Source organism: Malaclemys terrapin, chromosome 10 (genome assembly GCF_027887155.1).
Source record: "Malaclemys terrapin pileata isolate rMalTer1 chromosome 10, rMalTer1.hap1, whole genome shotgun sequence".
Lineage (NCBI taxonomy): Eukaryota > Metazoa > Chordata > Testudines > Emydidae > Malaclemys > Malaclemys terrapin.
Window position 1 is genome coordinate 62,153,535 of NC_071514.1, and position 10,863 is coordinate 62,164,397.

Here is a 10,863-nt window from a genome sequence, read left to right on the forward strand (position 1 = left end):
GTGTGTGTGTGTGTGTGTATATATATCCCCATATCATCCACTGTTCTTGCGTCGTAGCTTACAATAATTTATAGTTTATAGAACGGTCTAGGGTTGCCAGCTGGATGAATTCCTGGAGGTTTCATCACATGACATGATCTTTAATTAAAGATTAATCTTTAGGTCCTGGAGACTCCAGAACAATCCTGGAGGGTTGGCAACCATATCCCTGTCACACAGTCCCTCCTTCCCCCACCTTCAGTTGAAAATCGGCTGGCAATCTCATAGGATGCCCATGGAACAATGGGTTTGAGAAACCTACATCATGTGACACTGTACCTGTCCCATGAGGTATTGCAAACCCTTCCCAAAGCATCCTGTGGCCAGTTTCACAGTGGGATAGCTATCCACAATACACTGCTCTCTGTGTCAATGCAAGAGTTGCTTGTGTAGAAGCACTCGGCCGACACAAGGAGCATAGTGTGGACGTGCAATAGCGGTTTAATTAAAGCGGTTTAGTTAAGGTGGCATAACTCTGTAGTGTAGACATGACTAGCTGAGCAACAGAGATTTTAACGGTACTGCAGCCTTTGATTGGGAGAACGGATAGATTGTTTCAGAATCAGGAGAACACTTCACATTTTTTTTAAAAACTTAACAGGGATTAAATGATTGGCCAGTCCCTTTGGATGGTTACCCTTGACCTCCTGTACTCAACAGTGTATTAAATACAAAAACGTCACACCAAAGATGAAACTAGCAAACATCTTGTTCTGTGATGTAGGCCGTGACTGTGTGAAGAGGATTAATGCTCGTTTTCAGTCTTTGTCACTGCCTGAGCATCACTCTCTTTGTGATACTATTTGGCCTCCCTTGTCACGGCTAGGACTACTTCCAACATTTCAAACATCTGGTGAACAGCATCAAACAGCTACCATGCTGCTTATGTTTGTTGTTGTGTCAGGTGATCAGCTCCAGGCCCCGCTGCACCACTGAAACCCCATTTATGGCTTTACATGGGTCTGCAGTGCTGTGGAGAAGCTTGTACTGGCCCTCCGCACTGCGGTGAACTTCATCCTGAGAGAATGGTATGTGTTGTGTATCCTACAAAGAGGGAAGTCACTAAGGTACGTCTTATTGCCTTAGGTGTTGTGCTGGGAGGCTGTGGCGACAGATCGATCCGTTTCCGCCCAACTCTGATCTTCAAGGATCACCATGCGCACCTCTTTCTGAACATCTTCAGTGACATCTTAGCAGACTTCAAGTAAAGACACATTTTCCTTGCACTGAACAGTCCTGTCCTGTCCTGTCCTCTAAGATTATGAAATTAGTTTACTTAATTGATATATATTTTCACTTACAGGACAAAATGTGAATTCATAAAATGAAGCTGTTGTTTTTTTCCCATGCTTACCAGCAAGTCAGGCTGCTTTAAACTGAAACTCTGGACGCACATGGAGCTTTGGAGTTTCACAGATCCCCAGCAAGTGCATCCAAATGCCTGTGCTCTGAGCAGTATGTTTGCAAGGGATATTACACTTGTTGAGTGCTAGATTGCACTCCATTTTCAGCCTTGGGTCAGAGCAGGAAACAAGGAATAACCCTACAGACGCACTGCCTTTCATATTTGATTATTTAAACATAACACAATAATATCTATATTTTCATAGGTTAATGCTGTAACTTTCCATTTTCCACTTTGTGTCCAGACGAAGCAGCAGGTCTTGTGAGTGTGGGGTAGAAGCTTAGGAGATGTGTCTGCCAAGCAGAAAGTGCCATTGTCTGACAGTGACTGGGAGGAAAGAACAGATGTTTCAAAGTAAGCTCTGCTTTCCAGCACTGCCAAGTACGGTATTTCAGAGAATCACTTCCAGCTGTGTTCCCATAAATACTAACACACAATCTGCCATACCAGACTGTACCAAGGGACCATCAGATCTGCTACCCTGTCTTCGGCCTATACCTAGTTCTTCAGAGGCACTGATGCATCTGGCCAGTTGAGCGGTACATGGAAGTGATGGGGGGAATAATTCCTTTCTGGCCCGTGATTAGTTATTCCTAATGTAAACAGTCAGCCTTGTGCACACAAACCTGTACCCAAAGGTTTCTGAATTGCTGAAGCTTAGGAAATAAAATGAAGCATGTACTGCCGCCTTATTTTAGCAATCTAAAATGTGTTGGGCTGCAGGATTATTTAACTGGCTTGCCCATAATATGCAGCCATTGATTTAGCAAAATTTCTAAGCAAATATTCAAGATACTTTGCAAAACCACAGATGCATTGTTTTGTACCGAGCCATTACTTGACATCAGATCTGTTTTGATGGAGTCCTTACTAAGTGCACAGTTCTAATGCAAAATAATTCTATTGTTTTCGTATATTTCTTCTCTCACACTTGAGGGGTCCTTTAGAAAATCACAGGATCTATAAATGTCAGTGGTCTGTTCTGTTCACTATCAGACAGTTGTTTTGGGGTAGCTCCTTTATATATGTCTTTCCTCGATCTAGTAGAAAGGATATTTTCATTAAGCTGATTTGCTGAGCTAATACTGTTATGCATTCCCTTTCTCTTCACTAGTGAACGTTTGAATTTTGACTGAATGATGACTGAACGTTATTCAGGGTGAAAAATATTTTGAACTGATTTGTGAATTTTTCATGTCCTGAGACAATAGATAAGTATTACAGATTAAACTATTAAGCTCCCAGTGGCCAGTAGATTCTACAGTGCAGTTCAGTGGAAGCACTTAAATATTTAGGTTGAGACCTGCACATAGGCAATTTAGACATACGTTCTGATAAGTTCAGTGAAAGATGTGTCTAAGTCTTCTGGTCTGCTTTGAAAATATTTCTGCCTAACAAGTAACTTTCATAATTACTGGCAACTAGCAACCAAGGAAATTCACTTCTGCTGATTTAAAAATAAGCAGGTTCATGTAAGCCTGTCTGTGCTACATACTGTTCTGGAACTTGTTGGTCAGAATTTTCATAGTGTAGACAGGGCTTTTGACCGTAAGTTTTCTGATGATTATCTGTAAAAGTTCATAGTTAGGGAAATAGCCAGCAAAAGTCAGGGTAAAACTTGGAATTGTATGTAGATTACAAAAGACTTGATGGAGGGTTAGTGAATAACTGTACAGTGAAACCTCATTGTCATCACAGTCCTAGTAGGTATAAAGCTATCAAGAAGAAAGTCAAACTAAGAAATTCCTCATTTGACAACATTTTGGGAATTAGTTCATTCAACATATCAGTGCAGTAGATTTTAGTAAATGTCTCTAGCAAGTCTTGTACTTTTACAGAATCAAAGGTCCAGTAATGAAGTCTTATCACATCCTCACTTTTATTATAAATACTCTAGGTGTTTTTAATAACTTTTACTGACACTCAGTAACTGTTTAAAATTGTGCACAATGTATGTTGATCAGATTATGTTAGAAAACATACTCAGAGAGCACTGCAGCCTAAGCATAATAAAGTAATATTGTTTACAGCATATTGTGGACAGTGCCAAATAAATGTTTAAACAAAAATACCTAACTGCACTTCATGATGTAACTGGTGGTAATGTACACGAATCCATGAAATAAATAAGTTTTTCCTGTGTAATCAGTATTCTTAAATAAATTATTTATAATTGAACTCCTCCAGTAAGTAGCCCTTTTTATTGTTAGAAATAAACTTTTTAAATAAAAATATACAATCATAAATGTTATGCTCACTACATAGTTCTGTATTTGTATATACTCTATGGAGGATTGTACACCATACACATAGCCCACTCATTCAGGTGATTCCTCTGGCTGCATTGGTATTTAAGCCAAGAGGAAGCACAAGCCAACATGACTGCTTCGTCATTTCCTTTTGCTTTACTGCAGTAGTATTGAGTTCTGCCAAGCCATAGGAATGATGTGAACTCCCCCTACTGGCTCTGCATTAGTAGACTGCAAATCAGGGTTGGTCTGAGGGCAGGTCTTCACTATGGGGGGGGGGGGGGGGAGGGGTGTCGATTTAAGATACGCGAATAGCGTAGCTGAATTCGACCTATTGGAGCCGACTTACCCCGCTGTGAGGACGGCAGCAAAATCGACCTCCGCGGCTCCCCGTCAACGGTGCTTACTTCCACCTCCGCTGGTGGAGTAAGAGCGTCGATTCGGGGATCGATTATCACGTCCTGACGAGACGCGATAATTCGATCCCCGAGAGACCGATTTCTACCCGCCGATTCAGGCGGGTAGTGTAGACCTAGCCTGAGTGATGTGTTTAAGTGGTGGTGATTTTCCCTCTAAAATACCAAAAAAAAAAAAAAAAAAGAGCCACGGGCAAGGTGTGGAAATAACCCTGAAAATTATAACTAATTCTTCCAATGTAAGTGAAGATTGAGAGCTGAATTATTTGCCATTGTCCTAGGTTTGCTCCATGAAGTAAAAATGCATGACAGATAAAAAATGCTGTAAGAACTTGACTTAAGCACTTCCAGAACAACTCAACATTTGTAAGTTTTTCTTGTATTTGTGATAGAAATGTTAACGTTACAATCCAGCAGACTTTTCACGTACAGGTCTTTGATTTATATTCAGCGCTGAATGAGCCCCTTCCAGATGACTATCGTTTCATTCTCTGAATCAGTAGTTTTCTCAACATCAGTTGATTAAGTCTCACAACACACCAGCAAGGTAGATGTACTTACGGGTGTTGAGGATGCATTTAAAAAAAAAAATCTAAGAAATTATCCATTTCATAAATGGGGATACTGAGACCTAGAGTTTAAATATCAGTCAGCATTCAGACAGTGAGTCAGTGATAACTGGGATTAGAACATTTTACTCCAAACTCCCATTTCTCTACTGTAGACACAATTCATCCCCACCTTCAGACCTCAAGGTTCACAGTACATCAGTGAAAAAAGAACAGGAGTACTTGTGGCACCTCAGAGACTAACAAATTTATTAGAGCATAAGCTTTCGTGGGCTACAACCCACTTCTTCGGATGCATCTAGAGTGAAACATATATTGAGGAGATATATATACACACATACAGAGAGCATGAACAGGTGGGAGTTGTCTTACCAACTCTGAGAGGCCAATTAAGTAAGAGAAAAAAAACTTTTGAAGTGATAATCAAGATAGCTCAGTACAGACAGTTTGATAAGAAGCAAGTGTGAGAATACTTACAAGGGGAGATAGATTCAATGTTTGTAATGGCTCAGCCATTCCCAGTCCTTATTTAATCCTGAATTGATTGTGTCTAGTTTGCATATCAATTCCAGCTCAGCAGTCTATATGCATCCGAAAAAGTGGGTTGTAGCCCAGGAAAGCTTATGCTCTAATAAATTTGTTAGTCTCTAAGGTGCCACAAGTACTCCTGTTCTTTTTGAGGATACAGACTAACATGGCTGCTACCCTGAAACAGTACATCAGTGAGCAAATCCTGCCCGGTTCAGCACAGTGGAGGGAGCAGACATACTCCCTGCAAAGTCCTACTATGAACTTTATCCAGTTACAGCAGGATTTCACAAGACAGGTTTGAAGGTGCCCTGGGAAATGCTCCTACAAGCAGAAGCAAAGTGCACTTTGTGCACATCATGCTGCTGTGACTGCAGCATGTAATCCATTTGATAGAGTGGGGTAGGGTTACATCTCCATCCCTTAAGGTATGTCTAACACTTCAAACTGGGAGTATAATTCCCATCTTGAGGAGACATAACTGTGCTAGTTCTGATCTAACTAATGCACTAAATGTAGCTGTGGCAGCAGGAGGTGGTAGCCACCCCAAATATGTGCCTAGCATCTTAGACAGGTTTGTACTTGGCATGGCTAGCCCCTCCCCGCCCCTTGTGCCTCCGTGGCTAAGTTCTATTTTTAGGGCTAGTCTACATTGGCAACGCTAAAGTGCTGCCATGGCAGCGCTTTAACGGGACTTGTGTGGTTGCGGCAGAGCGTTCTAAAGTGCTCCCAGAACTCTAAAGAAACCACTTCCACAAGGAGTATAGCTCACAGTGCGGTCTACACTGGCACTTGACAGCACTGAAACTTGCTGCACTCGGGGGGGGGGGGGGGGTGTTTTTTTCACACCCAAGTGAGAAAGTTGCAGCACTGTAAATTGCCCGTGTAGATAAGCCATTAGTGTGCTAGCTCAATCATAGCTAGTAGAGATGCCTTCTCAAGCTGGGAATCAAACCCCAGCTCAAAGTGCAGACATATCCTTAGGGACATAGGAATCTCACATTGGCTGGCCTTTTATCCTAGCACTCATAAGATCCTGCCTTGCAGCTTGTTCCCTAATCCTTATCTTTCTTCCTCCACTCTCTTGCATACCAGTGCAGCAGAGAGGATTTTGCACTAACGTGCAGTACGTTTTTAGGAATTATTTGACTTTAGGCAAAACATTTGACAGTGAATTGTAAATCTGTCACAGAAACCAGTAATACCCAAGAGCAGCTATGTAATGAGAAATGGAACCTCCAAAGATGTTAAAGGTGGAATGAACGCTAAGCTAATGCATGTGATCACCTATGTTCTTCTTGAACATTTCCATTTATGATGCCTTAGTGACCTCCTTTGGCAGCTGCTCTGTAATTGCTCTTATCTGACAGGGTAGGCTTAGATAAGGATACTTTGTGCTTCTAAGACCACGACTTCATGTAGTACTTTATTTGGTCAATTTAAAGTGTTTTTGTACAGAGTAATCTATCTTATCCCACCAGCCATCCTCTCCCTTTACTAATTCTTTTAATGTGAAAAGGAGAAAATTGCAGTGCTTTGCCCCTCTCAGGATTAGGCTCTTCATTAATATATAATGAAATTTATTACAGGTGTAAAGTCCATACAGGGCCACACAGAGGGTTTTGAGGGCCTGGGCAAAATCTAAAATGGAGGCTCCCCACCCTTCCAAAAAGATTACCACTGAGGGGTGGGGGTTGGTGAGCCTGCCCCACACTCACCCCAGGGTAAGGCTCACTGGGCCAAATTTCAGTGAGTGATGTTGCAACGTGATACATCAGCTTGCAATGCCACTAGGTTTGGGGGCCCTCTCAAAAAGGGCTCCTGGGCAAACTGCCCTTTTGCCCCACCCTGGGTTGCCCTGAGTCCATGTTTTCTCCATGTACAGGCCTCCTTCTCATTATGGAATAAATCTTGCTCCTGATTTCCAGCTGGCTGGTAAGGATTATTCCCCACCCAAGGCCATGGAGCAGTAAAGCTGCTGTCCTCAGTTGGTAGGGGGGAAAGTAGAGGATTTGAATAGTGGTTCTTCCAGCCTCCCCAGGTGCACATACCCTGTTTCCCCGAAAATAAGACATCCTCCGAAAATAAGGCCTACTTACAGTTTTGCCTCTCGTTGTAATATAAGGCATCCCCCCGATAATAAGACCTCCCCGATAATAAGGCATCCACCGATAATAAGGCATTTTTCATTTCTGAAAAATAAGACATCCCCTGAAAATAAGACCTAGCGCATCTTTGGGAGCAAAAATTAATATAAGACACTGTCTTATTTTCGGGGAAACAGGGTAGCTGTGCAAGTAGTTGCGGGGGGTGGGGGATGGGACTTTATATGCCCTCTGTGAGACTGCCAAAAGCCAACACAAACACAGATACTGCTTCTCTAACCAGAGCATTCCATATCTGGAGAGGCCCTGGGCAAGATTTACTCCTGTGAACTTTCATGCTATGTGAAGTTGTGCAGCTTTAATTAAACAACTCCCACTATACGATATGGTTTGCTTGTGCTAACACTTGTAATTTTTCACGTGATAGTAATAAAGGTAGCCATTACATTTTTATTAAAATACATACTGTGCTGTATAAATCTGCTTAATTACCTGTCATTCTATATCAGTAAGCAACACAACTGGAGTCTGTTAAAACTTTATACAGTACAACTTTGTGTTTTTTAATTTGTGATAAGTACAGTACACAGCAAAAAAGCAAATTTATTCTAACTGTAGTCCAGTCAGTGAAAGGATATGTTGAACTGATGTGCCATTTAGCTCCTGTATGGGCACTGTTGCTGTTGAAAGATCCCAACCAGTGATGAAATGAAGCTGTGCATGCACACACTTTTTATAAAATCTCAGCCCAATTCAAATATTTCCATGATTCTTTATGTTCTAATGTAAATCTTTTAAAAATAACCATTTCCCTGCTGTTTTTGCAACCCACATATTACGATGCTACGCCTAAGAAAATGAAATTGACCGTTTCAATTGGTTAAATTGAAAAAGAAAATCCCAACAGAGCATAAGCACTGAAAAATAAATGCTTAAAATTCTGTTTCAATAACCTAAGATATTGTCTATAGAGCAGGGTAAGAAAATATTTTTTAAACTTGAACAGGGACCTGATGATGTGTCTGTAAATAGTACTACTGTAAGATACTTCTCGTCAGAATTTTTGATCCTTTTCACTGTGTACACAAGTTAAAATGCTTTACTAGGGCTCTTGAGACACTGTTCAGCTACTTTATTTGCTTTCACATAGTTGAAGTAGATATTCTCTTGCAACATATTTTTCCTCCAAGCAAGGTTTAGAGCCTTGTGAAGATCATCCAAGCATTGAACCCACAAGCCACAGATAGAACAATGGCCAAAATTCACTCAGGATCCTATTAACACGTTTTGATCTGACATAAGAACTGTTAAAGAAAAAAGTGAGTGGCACACTTCCCAGTTGGTGCCAGTCCAGAAGACAAGGGACTGAGCAAGCAATTCCACCGCATCCCCATGACAATATTTTTGCAAATCCTTGTACCAGGATACCATTTTAATAACTTACTAATATTTCATGTTAATATAAATAATTAAGACTTTCCTGATCAAAAGTTGATATAAATTGAAAGTGCAGTCTCACAAGAGACTAAAAATGGCACTGTGGGCTGCTACGGTTGTATCTATGATAGCAAATTATATTTGCTCAGTTTTACCAATAAATATTTTTTAACTGCCATCCTACAGTCTGAAAGCCAAGCTGAGAGAGCCACACAAAAAAAACACCACCATGCTCGACTGCAACTGCACATTAAGGTGAAACAATTAAGATTTCAACTGTGTAAGTTACCATCAGACATGAGTATTAAACTATATTTCTTTACATAATGGTTGTGTGTAGGATAAGATTCCGCTTTCATCTGAAACTAGTTGTACAGGAATATCTATCTAGTGGGTTGCTACATCACTGTATCCCCTTTATCGAAACACAGGTGTGCATATTTGCTCATAGAGGTTTTGTATTTGAGTGCTTACAAATCTATTAAGCTATGGATGTGATGAATTCAGCATGAAGAGCAATGGAAAACATTAAACAAGCTAGACTCTTGGAAAATGTTGGTCATTGCATCTGAGTTACTAAAATCCTCCAAATATTTGGGCAAACCTCTGTTTATCCACAATATGGCCAAATGTTAGAGTAAAATATAAAACCTGTGTACTATTATGCTGTTTAAACTGGAGCAGTACTTCATTCTTGGCATCTCCAGTGTCATCCAAGGTCATCACACTTTCAACTGGACAATAAATTTCTTTCCTTCTTCCCCAAAATGTCAAGTGTGCCACTTTTACCATGGTGCCAGCTTCATTTAAGTACATCAGTCCAATCATTCGTCTGAGAAAATAACTTATACCATACAGCATTGCAGCAGCAAAGCAAGCAGTGCCAGTGACATACAACACAAAAGCCTGAGAAACTTGTTCCTGCAGATAGAGGTGATAGACAGGCGGGAGGATAACTATGGTTATAGCAGTCTGTAGCAACTTCATTCTTGAAAATATTCTACAATATTTAATTCCGGGAAACTTGTAGACCAGTTTGAACTGTTCTTTGTTCTCAATCATCGACTTGTCCAAGACTCTGTTTGTGGGGGTTAAACTGCCAGTACATCTGTACGGTGCCAGCCCTGTCCCAGGATAAAAATTAGCACTGTCAGGTTGCCATCTCTGTGGTTGTAAGAACATATGGGTCCCAAAGCAATGGGGTAGGCACGTGTCTTCTCTTTTCCACAATCTTGTTGAAAGCTCCCTTGGTAGAGATCTCCCAAAGGAAGGTAGCAAATGGAGTCTAGTCCTAATTTTGAAGATTCCAGCCTAAAAGAAAACATTCCCATACCACACCATTAAATCCTTCAATACTGGCATTACAAGAGAATTGCAGTTATTACAATATTTGTTTCTTAAGCAGCTTGAGGACAATCGGTGTATAGAAGTTACATTCCTAACTTGTTCTAAGGGAATTGGTGAAGCTCATGTTTGTGTTGAGAAACTTAGTCATGCGCAGATTTCAATTTGAGGCCTGTTTACACAGCACAAAAGAGCCAAAATTACTTGCTATAGAGGTGTAGATCTGATCAGAAGCACCTGAATGCACAGTGTATACAGGCTGAAGGGCCCAGGGGTGCCCCATATCCTCTCTTTAGGGCAACAAGGTGACCAGCACCCGCCCAGCACACTGTGAAACGTCATGATGCCTGTCGGGGCTGCCCAGGCACTAGGTAGCGCCACCTCCCCGGCGTGTGGTCTGCCGGCAAGGTGCTATGTGCTTCCTCCGAGGAAACTTTACTACCGCGCCTTCCCTCCCGCGCCGTTTAGGGCGGCCTGCCCCCCTCTCCCCAGCACAGCTGCTGCTGGGGCCGGACCTTGAGAGGCGGAGTATTAGCGCTGGGGGGCGGGGCCCGTCCCGCTGGGCGCCGTGTACAGCGCCTAGCACCGAGCACTGCTGCGAATCCCGCCAGGGCCGTGCCCCGCGAGCGGGCGCTGGGCCCGAGCGGCGCCTCGTGCCGGAACCGCAAGCGAGGCGAGCACCGGGCCGCATCCCCCAACGCCAGCTCCCGACCCCTTACCATGTCGACGCGGAGAGAGGATACGCGACTGCGCCTGCGCCGCCGCCGCCGC

General features: G+C 42.2%; 2 protein-coding genes across 5 annotated transcripts in view; one reads left to right on the forward strand and one right to left on the reverse strand.

Moving 5' to 3' along the window:
- ABAT (4-aminobutyrate aminotransferase) overlaps positions 1 to 3,622 on the forward strand; it is a 152,783-nt gene extending 149,161 nt beyond the window's left edge. For all 3 annotated transcript variants that reach the window (XM_054041963.1, XM_054041962.1, XM_054041964.1), the window contains exon 16: positions 1,126 to 3,622. In XM_054041963.1, the coding sequence (XP_053897938.1) occupies positions 1,126 to 1,247 (122 nt within the window). In that variant the 3' untranslated portion in view covers positions 1,248 to 3,622. The remainder of the gene's footprint in view (positions 1 to 1,125) is intronic.
- TMEM186 (transmembrane protein 186) overlaps positions 1 to 10,856 on the reverse strand; it is a 45,225-nt gene extending 34,369 nt beyond the window's left edge. Inside the window, exons 1-2 of one of the 2 annotated variants that reach the window (XR_008446464.1) lie at positions 10,812 to 10,849; positions 7,306 to 7,398 (exon numbers count right to left, since the gene is read on the reverse strand). Coding sequence is in view for 1 of the 2 variants with exons in the window: in XM_054041967.1 (XP_053897942.1) it covers positions 9,325 to 10,059; positions 10,812 to 10,814 (738 nt within the window). In the remaining variant the exon portion in view is untranslated. Of the gene's footprint in view, positions 1 to 7,305; positions 7,399 to 7,741; positions 10,060 to 10,811 lie in introns of those variants that run through there. The other variant, XM_054041967.1, reaches the window with a different exon arrangement.
- Positions 10,857 to 10,863: the final 7 nt, after the last annotated feature.